The 23824-nt window shown below is 42.4% G+C and overlaps 1 protein-coding gene and 1 non-coding gene across 5 annotated transcripts in view; one reads left to right on the forward strand and one right to left on the reverse strand.

Moving 5' to 3' along the window:
- APMAP (adipocyte plasma membrane associated protein) overlaps positions 1-21939 on the forward strand; it is a 39515-nt gene extending 17576 nt beyond the window's left edge. For all 4 annotated transcript variants that reach the window (XM_019716782.2, XM_019716783.2, XM_019716784.2 and 1 more), the window contains 7 exons: positions 1887-2002; positions 9128-9220; positions 10873-10989; positions 12152-12326; positions 12904-13038; positions 13495-13687; positions 19779-21939. In XM_019716782.2, coding sequence (XP_019572341.1) covers positions 1887-2002; positions 9128-9220; positions 10873-10989; positions 12152-12326; positions 12904-13038; positions 13495-13687; positions 19779-19988 — 1039 coding nt within the window. In that variant the 3' untranslated portion in view covers positions 19989-21939. The remainder of the gene's footprint in view (positions 1-1886; positions 2003-9127; positions 9221-10872; positions 10990-12151; positions 12327-12903; positions 13039-13494; positions 13688-19778) is intronic.
- Positions 8593-8696, reverse strand: LOC141568338 (U6 spliceosomal RNA). The gene has a single exon (XR_012491487.1). It is a non-coding gene; the product is annotated as a U6 spliceosomal RNA (small nuclear RNA).
- Positions 21940-23824: the final 1885 nt, after the last annotated feature.

Consider the following 23824-nt stretch of genomic DNA (forward strand, 5'->3'; position numbering starts at 1 on the left):
CCTATCGAGATAATACTAAGGCTCCATGTGGGCAGGAACAGTGAGCGATATACTGATTAGTTTGATTCTACAAATATTTCCTGAGGACTTCCTGTGTGTAGGGAATCACGTAAGGTCCAAGGACCGGGTGAGAGGGGCTGGCTGAGTGTCAAGTGTACACTCCTCTATCCCTGGGCTCTATGTGCTTGTCTGTTGTTCAGTCTTCACATGTACGTTGGGAGGTGTGACCTTACCAAGGTCAGAATTTGAACCCAGGTATGTCCAACTCCATTGCCCAGGCTTTTTTCACCAAAACATACAGGTGGCAGTCCTGCTTTTCCTTTGGAAATAAAATTCCTAGTTAAACCAAGAGTGTTTTTTTTTTGTTTGTTTGTTTGTTTTTCCAAACAGGTAGAAAGCCATAATTTGGGGGCAGGGCAGAGAATGAAAGAGGGGCAGCTATGCTGCATAGGTGCCCACACAGGTGGTGGCAGAGAGCTTTACCATCATTCCACATCCTCAACTTTTCCCTCCCCCTTGGTTCTCCCACTCTGGGGGGGTGGCTAGGAACCTGCATTGCTGGAGGGCAGGATGGTAAGGGAATTGGGAGATAATCCCCCTCCCTGATCCCCCTCACTGTGGGAGGCTACAGTGTTCATTGTGAGCCTCCTGTATGCCAGGTGCTTGGGATACAACAGCAAAAAACCCAGAGCAAATCACTGATCTCATCTGCTCTAGTAAGGATAGACAGACAATAAACATAACAGAAGTGAGAAGCTGACAAGGGCTATGAACCAAATGGGGGGGGGATGGGCTTTGGGGGAAGGTACTGAATATTAAATTGGGTGGTCAGAGCAGGCCTCACTGAGAAGGTGAGGGTGAAGGAACAGCCAGTGCAAAGTGCTTAAGATGGGAGATGCCCAGTGCAGTCAAGAATCAGCAGGGAGGGGCTGGTGTGGAGGATCAGAGTGAACTACTGGGAGAGGAGGTGAGGGAGGTGATAGGCTAGATAGTGTAGAGCTAAGAGCCACTGCAAGGACTTAGGCTCTGCCTAAGTCCTGCCACCACAGGGCTTTGAGCAGACAAATGCTGTGATCTAACTACAGGGTTCACATGGCATGCTGGGTTGAGAATAGGGACAAGGGAGGAAGCAGGGGAGAGAAGATGGTGGCTTGGACCAGGGTGGTAGCAGAGGACATGGGACAAAGAGGGTCAATGATGTCTTTCTTTTGGAGGTGGCATCAGCATTATTTGCTGTTGGATGGGGAGGAACCGCATATTTGCATATGGGTGGGGAGGACTTGAGGAGAGGGAAGAGTTCTTGGAACCCAGTCTGTGCAAAGGGAGGGATCCAGGGCCCAGTGGAGGCTGGCTTCAGAGAGAAGCCAGGTGGGTCATGAGAGTGCGCTACTGCTGTACCATGGGGCAGTGGCGCCAGTTCCAGAAACTTGTTTTTTTTCTGTCTTCTCCATGAAGCCGGAAGTAAGGCTGTGAAATGTCACCACGGCTCCCCTTTATCTCCATTGGTCTCTAATGGGAGGGCAACCACTGGGAGTGTAAATGCAAGTGTGTGTGAATCAGAGGGTGTGAGGAGATCTAACCTGCTGTGAGGCATTGGACAAGTGACAAGAGCTCAGGTGGGTGGAGACCCTGGGGTAGTCTCAGGTGGCAGGTGATTGCCCAAGTTTTTGCATTAGCCGTATTTATATTTTCATATTTATTTAGTACTATGACCTTTTCTGAGATCCCAGGACAGTTTTTTTCTTAACCTTTTTGTTTCTGGCAAATAAAGGTATTATTGGAATGAACCCATTTATCAAACAGAATTATGCATGTTGTAGGTCCTCAGTAAACATTTTTAAATGTATTTTCTATAGATAAATCCCTATAATTGCATTATTTTACAGCTTCAAAGAACCCCCTCTCTTGCTTGGTGTTCTGCAACCAAATACAAAGTTACGAAAGGCGGAAAGGCTATTTGAAAATCAACTTGTTGGGCCAGAATCAATAGCAAATATTGGCGGTAAGTAAAATCTGGAATTGCAGAGTCTGACTGGGGGTGTCATTGAGGCTGTCTGTTGCTTGAAGGAGGGATTCTGTAGTAGCAGCCACAATGTTACCCTGCTCCTAGGTGGGGGTCCTCGGCATCCTTAGCTGAGGATACATGTGCTTGTTGAGCAGACATCCAACAGGAACATCTTGGCTCTCCAAGTTGTGGGCCATTTCAGTACTGGGTGATTTTGAGTTCATGTATGTAGAGTACTTTATTCTGCTCAAAGTGTTGGACCCATTAAAATGAAAGGAAAAAGAAAAAATGCAGACAATGATGTTTAGTTCATTTATCAAAGGTAGGTATTACTTGACAGGACATTGTTTCTTAGTTCAGTTTGTCTTTGTATAGGTGTCATTTTGAAAAGAATATGAACAATTCTCAATATTTCCACTTTTTTTTTTTTTTAAAGCTCTCTTTGGTGGGTATATTTAAGGTTAGCTTTCTTCGTCAGACTTGCCCAAACCTAAGAAATAGAATTGGGTCTGATCCTAATACTTGAGTCTCTAGCTACTTGAAACAGGACATTTTCTGTTAGAATGAGAATTAGGCTTAAGAATCAAAATATAAAGTTAATGAAAAGGTTGCAGAACTTAAAATGGTGTGAGTATTTCTGAGCAGCTTAACTGGGCACTCTGCTCCTCATTCCACAGTACAATATGTTTTCCGTGAAGTAGTTGTGGATACTTGCATCTGGGGTGCTTCTCTGTTTTGCTTTGAAGGCAGGTTAGGGTCGCTCCTCTGGTGATATTGACCAGCTTGTCTTTCCCAGCCCTGCTTTTTGATGTGGGACCCAAAGACATTTCTGCAATTGTTCGTTTGTTTGGCTGGCAAAGTCAACATTGCTTTAAGAAGGATAAGTATTTCATGACAGAACTCCATGTTTCTTCTAAAAAGATATGACGTTTGTTAATAATAAAATTTACAAATTTTGTGTTTGGTGAAAAGTCAAATATTGATGTTTTAAACTGGAACTTTGAGGAATTAAAGAGATTTTTTTTTTTTTTTTTTTTTTAATTTTCAAAGAGAATGCTTTTCTTATCTTTTCCCTTTCCACTTGGGCTAATGTCTCATTGTACTCTGGCACCAGATAAAGGAACTGGTTATCTTCTTGGTGACATTTTTGGTTAGGCACAGTGGGGGCCTATCCTCGTTAGCTCCCTGCAGGTGCTGCTTCATCTGGAATTTGTTCTAGGGGATGGCTGGCATGTTGCAAACAGTGGAGAGAGGCACCAGCCCCAGGAGTAATCACCAATTAACGTGCTTTAATTTTTAAAAAATAGACTTTATCTTTTAGAGTAGTTTTAGGTTCACAGCAAAATTGAGGGGGAGGTACAGAGATTTCCCGTATACCCCTTACCCCACATGCATAGTTTTCCCCATTATCAGCATTCCACAGTAGGTGGTACATTTGTTATAATTGATACATCATCATCATCTAAAGCCCATAGTTTATATTGGGGTTCTCTGTTGGTGGTGTACATTCTATGGGTTTGGACAATGTGTAATGACATGTATCCATTATTTTAGTATCATACAGAGCAGTTTCACTGCCTTAAAAATCCTCTGTGCTTTGCCTATTCATCCCTCCCTCTCCTTGACCCCTGGCAACCAGTGATCTTCTTACTGCTTTTCCAGAATTTCATATGGTTGGAATAATACAGCATGTAGCCTTTTCATATTGGCTTCTTTCACTTAGTAATATGCATTTAAGTTTCCTCCATGTCTTTTCATGGCTTCATAGCTCTTTCCTTTTTATTCCTGAATAATCCATTGTCTAGATATACTACAGTTTGTCTGTTCACCGATTGAAGGACATCTTGGTTGCTTCCAAGTTTTGGCAATTATTAATAAAGCTGTTATAATATCCACATGTAGATTTTTGTATGGGCATGTTTTCAACTCGTTTGGGTAAATACCAAGGAGCACAACTACTGGATCTTATGGTGGGAGTGTATTTCCTTTTGTAAGAAACCTGCAAACTCTTCCAAAATGGCTATACAATTTTGTATTCCCACCAGCAGTGGGTGAGAGTTCTTGTTGCTCTACAATCTCACCAGCATTTGGTGTTGTCAGTGTTCCACATTTTGGCCATTCTAATAGGTGTGTAGTGGTATCTCATTGTTTTATTTGGTTGGTGCAAAAGTAATCGTGGTTTAAAAGGTTAAAAATTGCAAAAAACGCAATTATTTTTGCACCAACCTAATAATTTGCATTTCCCTTATGAAATATGATATTGAGCATCTTTTCATATGCTTATTTGCCATCTGTATTTCTTCTTTTGGTGAGGTGTCTGTTTAAGTCTTCTGGCGATTTTTAAAATTGGGTTGTTCATTTTCTTATTGTTGAATTTTTTGTTTTTTATTTTTATTGGGGAATATTGGGGAACTGTGGTTTTTTCCAGGATCCATCAGCTCCAAGTCAAGTCATAGTCCTTCAGTCTAGTTGTGGAGGGCGCAGCTCAGCTCAAAGTCCAGTCGCTGTTTTCAATCTAGTTGCTGGGGGTGCAGCCCACCATCCCATGCTGGAATTGAACCTGTGTTCTAACCAACTGAGCCATCCGGCCTCCCACCAGCAGCTCAGCAGCAGTTCCTTGTCTTCAACCTAGTTGTTGAGGGTGCAGCTCACTGGCCCATGTGGGAATCCAACAGACAACCCTGCTGTTAAGAGCTTGTGCTCTAACCAACTGAGCCATCCGGCTGCCCTTATTGTTGAATTTTAAGAGTTCTTTGCATATTAATGGATAGCATTCTTTTATTAGTTTGTTTTCTGCAAATATTTTCTCCCAGTCTGTGGCTTGTCTTCTCATTCTCTTGACAGTGTTTTTATAGAGCAGAAGTTTTTAATTTTAATGAAGTCCAGCTTATCAATTATTTCTTTCATGGATTGTGCCTTTATGATTGTATCTAAAATATCATCACTACACCTAAGGTCAGCTAGTTATCTCCTATGTTATTTTCTAGGAATTCTATAGTTTTGCATTTTACATTTAAGTTTGTGATTCATTTTGAGCTAATTTTTGTGAAGGATGGAAGGTCTGTGTTTAGATTCATTTTGTTTTGCATGTGGGTGTCCAATTTTTCCAGCACCATTTGCGAAAAAGACTTTTTGCTCCACTGTATTGCTTTTGCTCCTTTGTCAAAGATCAGTTGACTACATTTATGTGGGTCTGTTTTTGGACTCTATTCTGTTCCACTGATCTATTTGTGTATTCTTTTGCCGTTACCACATTGTTTTGATTACTGTGGCTTTATAGTAAGTCTTGATGTCAAGTAGTGACATTCCTCTGACTTTGCTGTTCTTCAGTATTGTGTTGGCTATTCTGGATCTTCTGCTTTTCCATATAAACATTAGAATCAGTTTGTGGATATCTATAAAATAACTTGCTGGGATTTTGATTGGGATTGCTTTGAATCTATAAGGAGAACTGACATCTTGACAGTATTGAATCTTTGTACCCATAAACATGGGCTATCTCTACATTTATTTAGTTCTTTGATCTTTCAGCAGAAGTTTGTAGTTTTCCTTACATAGATCTTGTACATGTTATATTTAGACCTCAATATTTTATTCTTTTGGATGCTAGCGTAAATAGTATTCTGTTTTTAATTTCAAATAGGTTCATTGTTGGTATATAGAAAAATGGTTAACTTTTGTATATTATCCTTGTATTTTGCAACCTTGCTATAATCGCTCATTACTTCCAGGAGGAGTTTTTTGTTTTTGTTTTTTTGTTGATTCTTTTGGATTTTTTACATAGACAATCATGTCATCTGTGAACAAAGACAATTTTATTTCTTTCTTCCCAATCAGTATTAACTTTTATTTCCCTTTCTTGTCTTACGGTATTAGTTAAGACTGCTAGTACAATATTGTAAAGGAGTAGTGAGAGCGGACATCCTTGCCTTGTTCCTGATTTCAGTGGGAAACCTTCTAGTTTGTCACCATTAAATATGATGTTAGCTGTAGAGTTTTTTAAATAGATGTTCTTTATCAAGTTGAGAAAGTTCCCCTATATTCCCAGCTTGCTGAAAGTTTTATCATGAATGGCTGTTGGATTTTGTCACGTGTTTTTTCTGCATCTATTAATATGATCATGTGATTTTTCTTTAGCCTGTTGATATTATGGATTATTTTATTGATTTTCAAATGGAACTAGCCTTGCATGCCTGGGATAAATCCTGCATGGTGGGTGTGTATTTCTTTTTATACATTGTTGGATTCAATTTGCTAATATTTTGTTGAGGACTTTTGTATTTTTGTTCATGAGAGATATTGGTACATAGTTTTCTTATAATAATTTTGTCTGGTTATGGTATTGGGGCAATGCTGGCTTCACAGAATGAGTTAGGAAGTATTCCCTCTGCTACTGTCTTCTGGAAGAGATTGTAGAGAATTGGTATCATCGCTTTCTTAAATGTTTGATAGTATTCACCAGTGAACCCATCTTAGCCTGGTGTTTTTTGTTTGGGAAGGTTATTAATTATTGATTCATTTCTTCAATGGATATAGGCCTATACAAATTGTCTATTTCATCTTGTGTAAGTTTTGGCAAATTGTGTCTTTCAAGGAATTGGTCCATTTCATCTAGTTGATCATATTTGAGGTCATAGAATTGTTCATGGTGTTCCTTTATTATCTTTTTTAATGTCCCTGGGGTCTGTAGTGATGCTTCCTCTTTCATTTCTGAGATTGGTAATTTGCATCTGCTCTCTTTTTTAGTCTGACTAGACGATTCATCAATATTATTGGTCTTTTCAAAGAACCAACTTTTAGTTTTGTTGATTTTTCTCTATTGATTTCCTGTTTTCAATTTCATTGATTTGTGTTCTAATTTGTACTATTTCTTTCTTTTGCTTACCTTTGATTTAATTTGCTCTTCTTTTTCTAGTTTCCTAAGATGGAGGCTTAGGTAGTTGGTTTTAGACTTCTCTTCTAATATATGTATTTGATGCTGAAAATTTCTCTTAGAGCATTGCTTTTGCTGCATCTCACAAATTTGGATAAGTTTTTTTAAATTTTCATTTAGTTCAAAATGTGTTTTAATTTATCTTGAGATTTCTTCGTTCACCCATGTGTTATTTAGAAATGTGTGTTACTTAGTCTCCAAGTATTTGGGGATTTTTCCCTCTGTCTTTCTGTTGTTGATTCCTAGTTTAATTCCATCGTTGTCTGAGAGCAACTGTATAATTTCTACCCTTTTAAATTTGTTAAGGTGTGTTTCATTGCCTAGAATGTGTTCTGTCTTGGTGAATGCTCCATGTGATCTTGAGAAGAATGTATATATTCTAGTATGTTTGGATGATGTAGTTGATAGATGTCAATTATATCCAGTTGATCCATGGTGCTGTGGAGTTCAACTAAGTCCTTACTGATTTTCTGTTTGCAGGACCTGTACATTTCTGATAGAGGGATGTGGAAGTCTCCAACTCTAATAGTGGATTTATCTATTTCTCCTTGCAGTCCTATCAACTTTATCTAATATATTTTGATGATTTGTTATTAGGCACATAAATATTAAGGATGTCTTCTTGGAGAACTGACCCTTTTTTGCTATCAATGGTCCTTTTTATCCTTGACAACTTTGCTCTGAAGTTGGTTCTGTCTGAGTTCTGAGCAAGTTTCTCGCTCACTTTTGTGTAGTGTTAGCATGATATACGAGTATCTTTCTCCATTCCTTTATTTTTAATTTATATTACTATATATTTCTCTATATAGTAATATATTACTATATATATTACTATGTATTTCTTTTTTTTAAAGATTTTTATTAAAAAATATAGCTAACATACAACATTATATTAGTTTCAGGTACACACCATATTTGTTCAGCATTTATGTACCTAAAGAAGGGATCGCCATGATAAGTGCAGCAACCATCTAACACCATATGATGCTATCACAATATATTGACTATATTTCCCATGCTGTACATTACGTCTCCATGATTTGTTTTATACCTGGAAATTTGAACCTCTTATTCCCCTTCACCTTTCCCCCCTTTGTTAATTTTTCAATTATAGTTAACATTCAGTGTAATTTTGTATTAATTTCAGGTATACAACATAGTGGTTAGACATTTGTATAATTTAAGAAGTGATTCCCCTAACTAGTCTAGTACTCACCTGATCCTATGCGTAGCTATTACCATATTATTGACTATATTCCCTATGTTTTACTTTACATTCCTATGACTGTTTTATAACTACCAATTTGTACTTCTTAATCCCTTCATCTTTTTCACCCTGCCCCCCAAAGTCTTTGTCTTTCAGATTATGAGACTGACGCGCTGCCTACTGCGCTAAGGAGGCAGGTCTGTCTTTCAATTGGTGTATTGAGATCATTGATGTTTAAAATAATAATTGATACAGTTGCATTAATATCTTTAATATTTGTTACTGTTTTATATTCATTGCCCTTGTTTTTTGTTTCTAAATATTTCTTCCACTCTTTCTGCATTTTGTAGTTTTATATGATTCCATTTTCTCTCCTTTCTTAGCATATCAGTTACGTTTTTTTAAAGCTTTTTTAGTGGTTGCCCTAGAGCTTGTAAAATACATTTAAAAACTATGTAATGTTTCATGAATTTGCGTGTTATCTTTGTGTGGCGGCCATGCTAATCTCCATATTTTTCCAATTTTAGCATTTGTGCTCCTGAAATGAGCACTTAATATGCTTTAATTATATCCTGAGGGACTTCCTAGCAGTTCTTCCCCTTTAGTTGGATATGATCAGCCTCAATAGCAGACACTGATGTGATGCAGACATGACCATGTGTGCCTGAGTGCCAGCCCAAGAGCCCATGCTTTTAGAGTAGAAAATCCTCATGGTTTTATGACTGACTAGTGTCTGCTGCACCCTTGCTCCAGTGTCAGATTCAGGCCCCATAGGCTGATGACCCAGGCCCCCATGATTTTATTGTAGCAGATTTTAAGGACTTTTTGATCCCAGATTTCGGTTCTCCTTCATATTCAGAACTGCCATTTCCTCTCTGGAGATGAAAAACACCAACAAGTCACCTCTGTTGTAGAAGGCGGTATGATCACAGTTGTTAGGCTAACCCAGTAACACTCTTATTTCTTTTTCTTTTTTAAACAGATGTGATGTTTACTGGTACATTAGATGGCCGGGTCATAAAATTTGAAAGCGGTGAAGTAGAGACCATCGCCCGGTTTGGGTCGGGCCCGTGCAGTAAGTCAGTGACCGCCCCTTCATGTATGTCTCTTCCATTCATTCAGAAAGGTGCTGAATGGCCTTGTGTAAGTCAGGTTCACCCTCGGCGAAAAAGAGCCCCCACCATCTGGCAGATGGCCTGACTTTGGTGTTACTACATGCTCTTCATTTGCCAGTGATTCCTGGGCCTCACAGTGCCTGGTTGTCACCTTGTGTTGCAGTTATTACCCATCTAGGCAGTGGCCATGGCACCTGCTGGTTACTTCTTGGGCCCTGCTCCTCGTTATTCTGCAGAGGCGCATGTTCACTTTTGAGGTAACTTGGAGAAGATTAATAAGTGTTGTCTGAGTGCTGCTGTTAGCAAAGCAGTTGGCATTAGTTTCTCAGGAATTTCAGCAGTGTCATTCTAAGTGAAAATATCCTGATGTCGCTCCAATGTTAGAAAACTAGAGTAGAAGAATCTCACCTTTTAAACACTGGCAGTCCAGACTTCTTATTTGTTATCATTTTTAATAGCTAGAATATTTTTGTAAAAGTGATGCTTTTTTATTGTGAAATGTGAGCAAAACAAACGTACAAAGAAGAAAGTAAAAAAACTCACCTGGCGTTTTCTCAGATTAACATTTTAATGAATAAGTTTTCAGATATCCCTCTGTTCGTGGATACTCACAGCCAGCCACACACGGTTCTTGTGATGGAGTCTACTCTACATCTGGTTCTTGAACCTCTTTTTCCACTCCATATTTTGGCTGTAAATGCCCTATAGTAAGCACCCTGCAGCAAGCACCCCTGCTGTAAGCACCCCTGCAGTAAGCACCCTGTAGTAAACATCCTGCTGTAAGTACCCCTACAGTGAGCACTTCACAGTAGCATCTTGCTGTAAGCAACCCTGCACTGAACACTCTAGTAAACACCCTGCAGAAGCACTCTTGTAGTAAGCCCTCCACAGTGGGTACCCCTGCAGTAAGAATCCCTGCAGTGAGTGCCCGAGTAAGCACACCACAGTGGGCACCCTGGAGTAAGCACCCCACAGTGGGTATATCTGGAATAAAGCACCCCACAGTGGGCACCCTGCATTAAGCACCCCACAGGAAGCACCCTGCAGTTAGTACCCCACAGTGGGCACCCTGGAGCAAGGATCCTTGCATTAAGCACCCTACGGTGAATAACCTGCAGTAAATATGCATTGCCACAGGTATTAAAAGAGTGTAGAACAGGAGAGTTAATCTAAGGAATAAAATAGTAACTCTCCCTTTATGCTAGATGGAGAGAAAACCATCATGCTCCTAGATGGACACAGTATTCAGGATTAAGCTCCCAACTCCTGAGGTTCTGGGGGGATTCTGGAATTGAAGCATCGGTCCTTGATGTCCCTGAGTTAACTGTTCAAGTTTTGGGATGCTGATGTGAACGTGATTCTTGGATACCAGTTTCTGTGAATATGTCCAGATCTGGATTCTCAGGTGGTCCTTCTGGACATGCTGGTCAGTTGTACTAAGTTCCAGGGGGCTAGAATACTGGGGGGTGGGTCTGTCCCTAATGCCATGGTCTTGTTTGTTCTCTACAGCACTGTGCATATTTAGGCAGATATCGATGAGGTGCTTGGACACTGATGGGGCACAGGCAAAATATTGGACCAGCCACCGATTCCAATCCATTTGTTTCCCTAGAAACCCAAGATGATGAGCCTGCTTGTGGGAGACCCCTGGGCATCCGGGCAGGGCCGAACGGGACCCTTTTTGTGGCTGATGCATACAAGGGACTATTTGAAGTAAATCCCTGGAAACGTATGTGATAATATCTTGTTTGCTTCTGTGATGATTTCACATCTTTTAAACAATATGTGCATAAGTGGATTTAATAGAATTTGTTCAATACAATCTGTTGGAAACTCTAATATTTTCATACTCATTGAATAGTACTGAAAGCATTGCCTACAAATATCAGCTGGTATAAATACCATATAAATCCCTACTCATGACTGCATTTGGTCAGTACCCTAATTTCCTCTGGCGTTTGTGTTTTAGCCATGGGGCTCAAGAGGATTTATTTTGAGGATGTTCGACCTTCTCTTTCCATCTTTATTTTTCTGTATCTTTCTTTATGTCTTGTCTTCCACCTCTCAGTCTTCTCTTTCATACTTCCCCTTCATCTCTGTCTTTTCATTTTCTTCTTTCTCCAGTTCCTTCTCCCGTTCTTCTCCCCTGACTGGTCATGACATCAACTTGACCAGTGGTGTAACATTTGCTGTATGTGCTTCAGCAGGGGAGGGTCATGCTATGGAGGAGTCTGTTATCATGGATGGTACGTGGGGCCCTTGGCTCAGGCACCACAGATCGACTACCTGGGTGACTGGCTGTGTGACTATGCAAGTTACTTAGCCTCTCTGTGCATACTTTCTTCATCCATGAAATAGGAATAATGTAGTTGCCTGCCTCGTGGGATTGTTGTGAGGGTTTAAATGATATTATACATGGAAAGAGCTTAGTACTCAATAAATGTTCATACTACTATTTAAAAAACTTACTACTACTCTTATTTCTTTATTTAAAAGCAGATAAGTGGAACATTTTATATTTCTCTCAGTCAAACACATAGAAAAATTGCCTTTTACCTAAGACTCTTAATAGATTTTTAAGTCAGTTGGTCTCAATAAAAGAAAGTTCCTTATCCTTAGAAGAAGGGTTTTGCTTTAATGAAGTTAGTCTAAAAAAATTCATCAGCTAACAGATGAAAGAAAGGAAAACACTGTTTTTTTACTTTAAGAAGGAATAAGTCTTCTGACACATGACATGGAGAAGCTCATTTTAGTTTTTCTTTTTAACAGGCTAATTAATATTTTTAAATTATTGAGATAAAGTTCTTAGAATAAACGTAAGTCTCTCTCTCCCTCCTTTTTGTCCTTTTTTCCTTTCTTTCCTTTTTTTCCTTTCTTGCTTCCTCCTTCAGGTGAAGTGAAACTGTTGCTGTCCTCCGACACACCTATTGAGGGGAGGAAAATGTCCTTTGTGAACGATCTTACAATAACTCGGGATGGGAGGAAGATTTATTTTACGGATTCTAGCAGCAAATGGCAAAGACGAGATTATCTGCTTCTGGTTATGGAGGGAACGGATGATGGGCGGTGAGTGTGTATTTCAGATCTTTTGCTCAGTGAGCTCATCAATCAGGCGGGGTAATTTCAGCAGAGCTGGTTACTTCTAGGAATCATTGGAGTGTTTCTGAGCATATTTCAGCATTTCAGATAGAACCTTAATGGCTTCTGGAAATAGGTGATGGATGTAACAAAACAGAGCAAGATGGTCTTACTTTCTCTTTGATGAAATGAAATTAAAATAGGGCAATCCATGTAAGGATGTGGTCTAGGCAGTCTGGGAGAGACCTACAGGCAGGCCTGGGTTTCAGGTCATCCCTCTAAAGGGGAACTTCTGTGAGGCTGCATCCATGGTGGCCCCCAGGTCAGTGAGAGAACTGACTGGATGTTGTCTAGAAGAGGATGACTAGGGCTGCCCTGGATGGGGAAGGCCCCTCAGGAGCCAGCCTGGAACCAGGTCTGAGCTGAAGACCACCAGGGGCTTTGTCACTCCGGTGTGAGGCTGACTTCCCTTCTGTAGGTCCCTGTCCAGAGGGGAGCAAGGCTCCAACCCAGCAGGGGGGTCGTGGGTTCTCCCTGTGTGACCCTTTGCTGTTGGCACTGACAGTCTGCTAGAGTATGATACCGAGACCAAGGAAGTGAAGGTTTTACTGGACCAGTTGCGGTTCCCTAATGGAGTGCAGCTTTCTCCTGCAGAGGACTTCGTCCTGGTAGCAGAGACAACCATGGCTAGGATAAGAAGGTACGTGTGGTATCTACTGAGCTGTCACTGTTCACCAGAGTTCATCATTCCTGGGATGGGTGTGGAAATATCTATTGACAGAATCTGAGGCGTAGCAAGGCACCTTCTCCTGTATGTAATAACAATAAAAGTCAAACTCAAGGATGCCTTTTCTTTCTCCCATTTCTCAGCCTATCTGAGTGTCACAGTCTGCAAGAATCTTAATTTAATGCTGACTGTGCATCCCTGGTCCCTTTCACTAACGGTGGGTCTTGGCCTACCCCACCCCTCCAAACTACGTCTAGCTAAGCCCAGGGCTCCTGAGTGCCTCTTTCAGCAGCTGGTCCTTTGTTCATGATGGACATGTTTATAATTGTTTCCATAAACTTATGGATCCAAGACCAATTTGGTGCTTGTCTAAAATTTTTTCTTAAATTGGGGGGCTGCTGCTCACGCCTGCTTGGGTGAATTTTTCAGATTCTACGTGTCTGGCCTGATGAAGGGAGGGGCCGACCTGTTTGTGGAGAACCTGCCTGGATTCCCAGACAACATCCGGCCCAGCAGCTCCGGGGGTTACTGGGTTGGCATGGCAGCTATTCGCTCCAACCCTGGGTTTTCAATGTTGGATTTCTTATCTGAGAGACCTTATATTAAAAGAATGATTTTTAAGGTAACTGAAAACTATTAATTCCAAACACTAAAATGAAGATGTATCTAATTATGATATTTTTTGAACTTTATAGCTCTAAAAATTGTAGTTCTGCTAATAATGTAATACTTTTATTGTCTTTAAAACACTTTTTATTCTTCACCCTGACATGTAAACTTAAACATTTAGACCCTTTGATTTTTTTCTTCTGGTTTCCTGGTCTGGGTGTTTTTATCATCACAGCATCATGACCTTTCGGGGCCTTTACCCTGCCTGTTAACCTCGCTCTTCCCACTCTGTGATGGCTGTTTCAGACCTTCTTCCCTCTCCTCCAGACCCTGTGATTTGGCCCTCCCTTCCCTGCCAGCAGATGACACTGCTTCTCTTCAAATGGTTATCAGGTGTGTCTTCCTGTGGCCACACATATAAACCCACTCACCTTGGGCCCCTATTCCATCCTGCTTCCTTTTGCCCTCTCAGAACCTCCTGTCAATCATCTGTCTCCACAGGAGTCTGCTTTTTGACATCTTAGCACACCAAATTCTTTTCCATTAAAAAAAATCATCCTTCCTCACCATTGGCCAGCCACAGACCCTTCAACACAGCCTCTAACCATTCATCATCCTACCCATTTTGCCAGTGACTTGAAATGCCCCGAATATACTCAACGTGTTTTACACTGGGGATAAATAGGCACTCTGTCATATAGAAATCTTATTTTCCAAAAAGCTTCCTTTTACAGGCTGAATAGATATTTGAAATTGATATTGACTATTTGAATAGATATTAAAATATTTATAACTTAAAGTCCTGGAAGGTACCAGCTAGTAATTACTGAGTCCATACAGTGCCAGGCCTTGTGTCTGGGCCCCGGTGAGAGGCTGCATGCATCTGCTTATTTAGGCTGGCCTATGGCCTTCAATATTGTTCAGTGGGTCACTATGGAAAATTCTGATCTGTTCAGAAGTAACACATCCCTCCTCTTTGTCTTGTTGGCTCCAGAGCCAGCACCTGTTCCCTTTGGAAACTAGGAGGAGGCAGAATGGTAGGGTGGGCAAGGAGAGGGGTTTTGAAGAAGGCCAGACCAACTGTGAGACCCTGGGCAGATGACCTGGGCTCTCTGCCTAAATTTCTCCATCTGTCAGGTGGGAAGAAGAATAATAGTATTTTATTAGGTGCTGAAAAATGAGAATACGCACATAATGCCTTAGCCAGGTGTAGTAAGTATTCAATTTCTATACGTGTTGGTTTTTCTATAAGGATGTGATCTGTTGGTGATGGGTGTTTGTCTCTCAGTCTCTCCCGATAGAGTATGTGCTCCATCAGAGTAGGTATTTTTTTTCTGTTTAGTTTATTTGCAGCACTAAGAACGGTATCTAGTACACAGTAGGTAGTCAGAAGTTATTGTTGAATGAATAAGTGATTATAGAATTGAGACTGTAAGTATGAGACCAAGCTGGAATGGCAGGATGTGTTCTGGGTGATGGAGAACATGGGTGGGGTGCCTGGGGCAGGAGAGAGCTCAGCATCAGTGTGTGACCTGGAACATGGCAGATGGAGAGCAGGTGGGAGAGGTGGGCAAGGACCATAGGCCTTATAGGAGGTTAGATTTTATTAAATGGCAAGAAGTGTAGAAAGAACTTTTTTCCTGAACTATCTGCAAGTAAGTTGCTGACCTGAGGCCCCATCATCCTCAGATACTTTAGTGTGTTTTCTATAACAAGATCATTCTCCTTCATGACTAACTGTCCAAACAGGAAATTCACATGGATACATGCAACTGTCCAACTCATACACCCTATTCAGGCTGCGCTTGTTGCCCCAGTAATGTCTTTTATGAAAGAGGATTCAGCTCAGGATCGGTAGTGGCCTCTAGTTGGCCTGTCTCTGTTCTCCTTCAGTCTGGAACAGCTTCTCAGCCTTGACCTATTGGAGGATTGCAGGTCAGGTATGTTGCAGGATTCCCCTCCATTTAGGTTGTCAGGTGTTTCTCGTGGTTAGATTCAAGATATGCTTCTCTGGCAGGGAGATCACAGAAGTAAAGTTGGGTTCCCCGTGTGTCTTGTCAGGAGGGGCGTGACGTCATTGTGTCCCATGCTGATGCAGTGTTCATCACCTAATCCAGGTTAGACTTCTCCACTGTGAAGTCACTCTTTCCATTTGTAATTAATGAGCATTTTGTGGGGAAGTATTTTATAACTAAGTAAATATCAGTGTGATCTCATGTTTGCCTATTTTACTCAATGGGTTATATAATCTGTTACCATCATTATTTGGATGCTCAAATTGTCCAGCTGTAGCCAGTGAGAGCCCCTTCAGTGTGGCTCCTTGACCTTCGGACATGTCCCTGTCATCCTTGGAGCGGTTCCTCACTTCCTGGCACCACATTGTTCAGGCTCATCTTGTACTTTCCCTGCCCCAGCTCTGGAATCAACCATTTCCCCACGGAGCCCCAGTTCCTTCTAGAGGAGATCTGGTGCTAAGTGTGCACATTGCTTTTGGGGCGTCTCTGCTCCGAGACCCCCCTCAGTGGACAAAGTGGGGAATGTATGCATGTGTAGTCATACATATAAGCATATATACAATGTACATACACATGTTGACACCTGTATTTATTTATCATCTGTTTATTTAAATTGAACACCATAATGTCTACTTCTAGTCCAGTACCACAGGATTTATTCTAGTTTTCTCCCTTTCCATATTTGCACTTCCCTTCTCTAATATCGAGAAAGCTGGGTTCCAGTATCCTTCATACCTATTTGGTCAGATTCCCCAAATGTCACCTATCTATAGCCATTATCCTCTATCACATGACCCCTTCTAGGGCTCTAGCACTCACCCTGGGCCTTCTCCCTCCTCTCGACTATGTGCAGGGGCCAGCCTCTTTTCTCAAGGGCTCTGATACCTTCACAAGCTATCCCCCAGGGAAATACCCTTCTCATCCTGTCTGGGCTCTAAAAACCTGTGCCAGGCCACCCACTTCAGGGACATCGTCTCAGTCTGCTTGAGCTCTGACACCATACTTTGTGCCAGTGTCCCTCTCTTCTCCGAGTATGGCCTCTCCTTCACCCTGCTGAGACTGATTCCCTGGTCTAGGCCACTGCAGTTTCCCTACTCTGCATACATGTGCCCTGCTCAGCCCCACAAGCCACTTCTTGCCTGAATTATTTGGGAAGGGAGTGATATACAACAAAGAATGTTTTTAAAAGATAATTGCAACTGCTATGTGGAGAATAACCTATAGCAGGGCTCCACTGGCTTGTGGAGCCTATGTGGAGGTGTTTGGAATGGCCAGGAGAGGTGGTGGGCAAATACCAGGGTGGGGATATTACATGTATAGCAGATGATAAGACCTCACAGTGCCGGGCTCATAGGGTTGGAGAGAGAGAGATTAAGTGTGAGGGCTGAATTCCTGGTGTCAGCAGCTAGTGTCAGGGGCCCTGTCTCCTGAGCTGGGGAGTCAGTTGAGTTTGAAAAGTTGTTAGAAAGTCCAGGTGGAGATGGGTCCTGCCTGAGTAGTGAGGAATTTAGCATTGGGCATCGGAAATAGAGATAGAAATTTGAGAGTTCTCTGGGAAAGTGACTAAAGTAATAAGAGGGGATGAAATATCTCTTAGGGATAAGATGGAGAGAACAGAGAGGGCAGGACGTATGGTTAAAGGGAGGTGCCTTATGGAGTATTTTGAGTTATAATGCAATTTTGATCAATCGCTATAGAACCTTCCAGAACACAATCAACTTATATGTCTGCTTGAACATTTCCAGTGACAGACATTATTCATTGGACATTTGTAATTGTGTGGCTATTACCCCTTATATTAAGGGGTAGATATCTCCCTACTAATTTTCATTCATTGGTCTTATACAGTGGTGTCCTTTGTCATCATTTCCTACCTGGTATCCTTCTACTCGGCCAGAAATTTTATATCTCACCATCTGTTTTTTTTTTTTTTTTCTTTCTTTCTTTCTTTTTTTTGCTTAAAACCCTTCAGTAGACCCATGTGCCCCTTGGCCTGGCTGAGCCAGGGGCTAAGCTCCTAGAGGCTGCCTGATAAGCATGGGGGTATCTGATCTTTATCTACGCTGGCTGCAAGGAGAGCTGAGAGTCGTTGTGTCTCAGGGCAGAGACATGTTCATTTAAATTGCCCAGGATTTTTTCTTTTTTCTTTTTATTGGGGAAGGAGAACAGGACTTTATTGGGGAACAGTGTGTACTTCCAGGACTTTTCTTTTTTTTTTTCCAAGTCAAGTTGTTGTCCTTTCAATCTTAGTTCAGCTTCAAGTTGTTGTCCTTTCAGTCTTAGTTGTGGAGGGCACAGCTCAGCTCCAGGTCCAGTTGCCGTTGCTAGTTGCAGGGGGCATAGCCCACCATCCCTTGCGGGAGTCGAACCGGCAACCTTGTGGTTGAGAGGACGCGCTCCAACCAACTGAGCCATCCGGGAGCTCAGTGGCAGCTCAGCTCAAGGTGCCGTGTTCAATCTTTAGTTGCAAGGTGCGCTGCCCACCATCCCTTGTGGGATTCGAGGAATCGAACTGGCAACCTTGTGGTTGAGAACCCACACTCCAACCAACTGAGCCATCCGGGAGCTCAGCGGCAGCTCAGCTCAAGGTGCCGTGTTCAATCTTAGTTGCAGGGGGCACAGCCCACCATCCCTTGCGGGACTCAAGGAATTGAACTGGCAACCTTGTGGTTGAGAGCCCACTGGCCCATGTGGGAATTGAACCGGCAGCCTTTGGAGTTAGGAGCACGGAGTTCTAACCGCCTGAGCCACCGGGCCGGCCCCTAGATATTTTTGCTTTAACATGAACCACTCTTAGATCTCTATCATTTGTACCTTGCACATTTGAGATATCTTAAACCTTGTCAGAAGACTTGGTGTTTATTCTGGTTAGGTTATGCTGGTTTTAATCTGGCATTCTGGGGTTCACATTGCTCTAGGCCTTGGCCTCATGTTGTGTCTTTCTCAGATGTGATTTGTGCTTCTCTGTGTTCAGAGAAGCACCTACATTGCAGGTGTGATGAACATTGCATGAGGGCTGTTGGACAGCCACAGTCCTTGTGCTGGGTTAGCCTTGCCTTTTCCATGTAAGTGACAGGAAGCTCCTTGGCCTGATCTGCACAGGGGGTGGGGGCAGGAGCCAGGGAGACCTGCTGTGGGACAGGCTCTGTGCTGGGAGTGGGGAGCTGGTTTAACCTGGCTCTGCCCTGTTACTGGTGGAGTCGGGCCCTTACTAGATGGTGAGGGGCTGTGGGGTCTATTAAAAAGTAATATTCAACTGAGTAAATTTTAAAGAGCTTATTGGCTTTATTCATTGATTCATGAACTGAGCAACATCCAGTCTAACGAATAGAAAGGAGATCCAAGGAGCTATACAAAATAACTTTAAAAAAAAAATTAAAGTTTATTGGGGTGACAATTGTTAGTAAAGTTACATAGATTTCAGGTGTACAATTCTGTATTACATCATCTATATATATCACATTGTGTGTTCATCACCCAGAGTCAGTTCTCCTTCTATCACCATGTATTTGATCCATTTTACCCTCATCTCCCACCCCCCCACCCCCCTTACCCTCTGGTAACCACTAAACTATTGTCTGTGTCTCTGAGTTTTTGTTTCTTCATTTGTTTGTCTTGTTCCTTTCTTGTTTTCACGGCTTTTTTTTAATTAAAGTTTATTGGGGTGACAATTGTTAGAAAGTTACATAGATTTCAGGTGTACAATTCTGTAATACATCATCTGTATATATCACATTGTGTGTTCGCTAAAATGAGACTTTTACAGGCAGAAGGGAGTGGGAACAAGGAAGGTCCTACTAGACAGAAAGTTTGATTATTGCAAGGTCACTTTCCTTTAGGGAACAGCAGGTATCTGTGAGGCAGATGGCCTAACTAGTGCTGATCAGGCAATTCCTGATTGACTGGCTTAAGATTCCATTTCTGGGAGAGCCGAAACTGTAACTGAGTTAAATCTTGGTTTGGTGACGTGGGGCTTACCATCAGTGACTCCATTGTGGACCTGTTGTCTTGCTTTTAACAGGTCGGATCTGCTCACATCATTCGCTTAGTCAAATGGTAAATTTTCCTCTCACTGTGCTTCCCTTCCAGCTGTTTAGTCAGGAGACAGTGATGAAGTTTATGCCACGATATAGCCTCGTCCTAGAACTCAGCGACAGTGGGGCCTTCCGGAGAAGCCTGCACGATCCCAATGGGCAGGTGGTCACCTACATCAGCGAAGCGCATGAGCACGACGGGCATCTATACCTGGGCTCCTTCAGGGCCCCCTTCCTCTGTAGACTCAGCCTTCAGTCTGTTTAGCAGCCCCAGTCGCAGCCCTAATCATGCCTGTACCAGGAGTTGCCACACTTGAGCACCATACCTGATCTAGGAGACACCGTGGACACAGCCCTTCTCACCTGCACTGCTGACCCTTGGAAATGTGGTATGACCCTGCAGGCATGCAGGCCCGTGTGGGACAGCCCTCACTTGGGTTTGACTTTGCATTTAGAGGGAACCATCTTAACATCTGCCATTGGGAAGATAAGTCCATGTAAGGCCATTTTCTCTTAAAAAATTCTAAGTACAGTAATTTTCTAGGACTTAGGCGACATCATATACTTTCAGCAGGCCTCAGGGTTTGGTGGATGGAGCAGTAGATCCCTGTCCAGGGATCTTGGTTTAGCTACTGGCTCTGTCCTGCCAGCCTCAGTGTCTTTATTATAAAACACGGTAATGCCTGTCTTGGGAGGGGCACAGGAAGGGCAAGGATTGTGCAATGCAAAAGTGCACAGATGCCAGCAGGTGCAGCTGTGCAAGCACAGATATTAGCACTGCATTCTCTAGAGTTGTGCAGGCCCTTTGTCTCTGTGCTTTACCTCCCATCGCTCCTACCCTCCGTCCTACTCCAGCTTGTACCAGGGGTTTTTTAAGGCTCCTGAATTTTGTCAACCATGTAAAGGCAAGGACCTGAGGAAGTGCATAGGAAAAGCATGTTGATTCCAACAATTCAGAGAGGACTCACTGGGTTTCTCTCTGTGAACAACCTACCACACAAATTGAATGACCCAGCAACTGGGTGAATTTAGGGCAGTCCTGTTTACACATCTTTGTTTCTCACCTCTAGACTCACAGAGATGAATAGTGCACGTGTTAATGTCATATTTGCTCAAGTGCCACAAGTCCAAAATTGCTGTATGTCTATACACTGGTCATAATTTTGTCAGGGAGATCCATGTAATAATGATAATTAAATGAACTTTTATGCTGATTAACTTTTTTTGATTGTGCTGCCTAGGAGTTTCTTCTTTACTTTAAATACAATTATTTTAACAGTGACTGAAATTTGATTCCAGCCAGTGTTGATATGAGAATTGTTTTGGCTAGGATCTTGTTTTAGGGACAAACAGTTCATCCAGTTTTCTCAAGACCTCTCACAAGGCATCATCTGGCCTCAGGTCATTGCCTCTCCTCGTGCCTCCCAGTGTTGATTCATTCTTGGGCAAATTGATAATACACTGCTTTCCTGCTTTCCAACCTACAAAATGGGGTTAATATCTGTTCTTTTTCTGTCCTAGGTGAACAATTTCTGCCTCTGGTATAGTTTTTAAGAACTTGACAAAGACAATATTCTAAATAGGTAATGATACTAAAATTCAAAGAGGATTGAGAGCTGTGGTACAATCTGAACCTTTGGGTCCTGTCTCATTGGCTGGCGTTCATTCCCTTCACTGCTTTTCTGAACAGTCGGCCCCCAACCCCATGCTCTGGTCTGGCCTCATTTTAGGGGAAGAAAGTTGGGAATGGTCAGCTCATCTTGTGTCACTCTCCTCAGGCTGGCTTGATGTGCAGCAACAGTAGGACGGAGTCAAAGACTGGCTTCAGTCTAGTTGATACTAACCCATACAAGAATAATAGGGTAAAACCCAATCATTCCGCCACAAAAACTAATTTAAATGTGCTATGCCTAAATAAGTCAACTTCTTGATTGAGAACAGAGGGTTTTGCTTTTAGTGCTTAATTTTTACTGTTACAAAGAAGCTGATAAATTGCTTTTCATAGTTTTCAGCAAAGGAGTCTTGATTTGACTCAGATGTTGGTTTTCTGTCCCAAAGTGTCATTTCCTGTTTTTTATTTGGTAATTTGCTATGGTGAGGTGCAAAATACAGCCTTATTAGGTTTAAATATGATGTGCTTTTGTTGTGAACAAAACAGATTTGTTCTAATGTGAATTGATATCATGGTCTTAAAATTAAATCAAATGGTTCATTCACTGTGTGCTTCTTTATTATCTATTATAAAAACTCTCAGAATTCAGTTATTGCCTTTTTAGGACAGAGGTCCCTTTTGAGATTTTTATCAATATATACTTGCAGAGTGGCCTACAGTTTTTTCCTGTACTCTGACCTTTTAATGATGCAAGCAGATAATGGCCTCGTTTGCAGATAGGAACGGAGGCTGGTGGAGAAATGAGTTGCCCAGAGTCACAGCCAGCATACAGCTGAGCCAGGATCTGTGCTGCGACTGTGGAATCTGCTGGGGAAGCTGGGAGACACGGAGGAGGTATGATGGTATTGCAAGCTCTGTGGTGGCCACCACCCAGTCTGAGGGTCAGATGTGCACATCAGAGTTCTTTTGGATGCCCAGGTCTGTGGGGCAGCCTGGGCATCAGTGTGGTTTAAAGTTTCACAGGTGGTCCCCGTGGGCAGTGGTTGGGCATTCATCACAGCCTGGGCCCATCAGCTACCTCAAGAGGGGCTAGGCTGGGTGGACATCTGGAGCAGGGGGCAGTATAGCTAAATCCCTGAGAGTCTGTGCAGCTGGTGTGATGTAGAGGGGTTTTGCCAGGGGAAAGCTCTATAACTTTCAGGACAGGGGCATCCGTTAGAATTTTGATCGTTGGGGTGGTTTGTTCAAGTTTGAGAAAGTGTTTCTTTTTGGTCATAGTGCTGGTATGTTTTAGAATCATGGGTACTAAACTTTATATTTTCTCAGTCACAGTAACATTAGATGATGGTACGGCTTCCTTCTGAGTCACAGTAAAGCTGATGAGTTTTCAAAAACATAGAATTGGGTTGGCAATATAGGACTTCAGGTTATCACTGGTTGACATCCAGCGGCTGTGGTAAGGTGCACCGTCTCCATCTGTCTGAATCCATCTCAGGGCTCTCTGGCAGTTCCTTCTCAGGTAGGGCTTCAGTATGACTCTGGAGAGAACAATCTCTTACAGCGGTCAGAGTTAGGAAAAAAGCGAATGGATCTGGCACAGTCAAGTGCTCCCAGTGTCTGCAGGGCCTACTCTCCAGGCAGTTAGAGCAACGTGTTTACAGTGTTTTGGTTGGTAGATGCGAGACTGCAATGGTCAAAGGTGTGCCAGCTGCTGGCTTCCAAAAATCAAGGTAGCCTCACACTGGCTTGCTACCGAGTCCTTTTGCTTCTGGTGTCAGCATGGCAGGTTTAAGAGTTATTTAAAGATAAGCATGTACTCCTGTGAGGTATAATATATAAAACAATTTGGGATTCGGGGTAATAGAAGGTGCGTATATTATAAAGTAAAACTCCCTTCCACCTGGAATTCAGGGCCTGAGGCTCCTATGGAGGGAAGGTTTACAGAAGCCTGAGGTTGGGGACACACAGCCAGCTGGCTTCTGTGGTGGCTGGTTTGCCTTAATTCTAAGACTTCTCTTTGTTTACTTTATAGCAGGGGATGAATACCTTGTCCCAAATGATGTTTTGAAAATTGTGGGTATAGGTTAGTGTTTAAATCTGAGAGTTTTGAGATTGGAATTTGAGGTTTCCTCCCTCCTAGGAGGGAAGGTTAGTCAAGGCCTCCTGGCTGGGCAAATGGCAGGGAGTTCAAACGCGGATCCCACAGGGGTGCTGTGAAGCCACTGTTCCCTAGAGCTGCCTGTGCATTCTCATTTCTGATGCTGTATGTAAGGTCAGTGAGGGGTGGCATCTGGAGGCCTAAGTAATTTTCAGGACAGGCCTGGACTAGATGTGCTGTGTTCCGCATTTAAATGTAAATGAAGACTGGGAGCTCAGAGTTTGGGGTCATTTCATTTGCTGCATCGTCTTATATAAATCACAAAGGCCCCCTGGAGCTGTGTCCGCATCCCATCTGGCTCACACTCCTGGTGCGATGTTCTTGACATCTT

The sequence above is a fragment of the Rhinolophus sinicus genome, linkage group LG13, assembly GCF_036562045.2.
Source record: "Rhinolophus sinicus isolate RSC01 linkage group LG13, ASM3656204v1, whole genome shotgun sequence".
Taxonomy (NCBI): domain Eukaryota; kingdom Metazoa; phylum Chordata; class Mammalia; order Chiroptera; family Rhinolophidae; genus Rhinolophus; species Rhinolophus sinicus.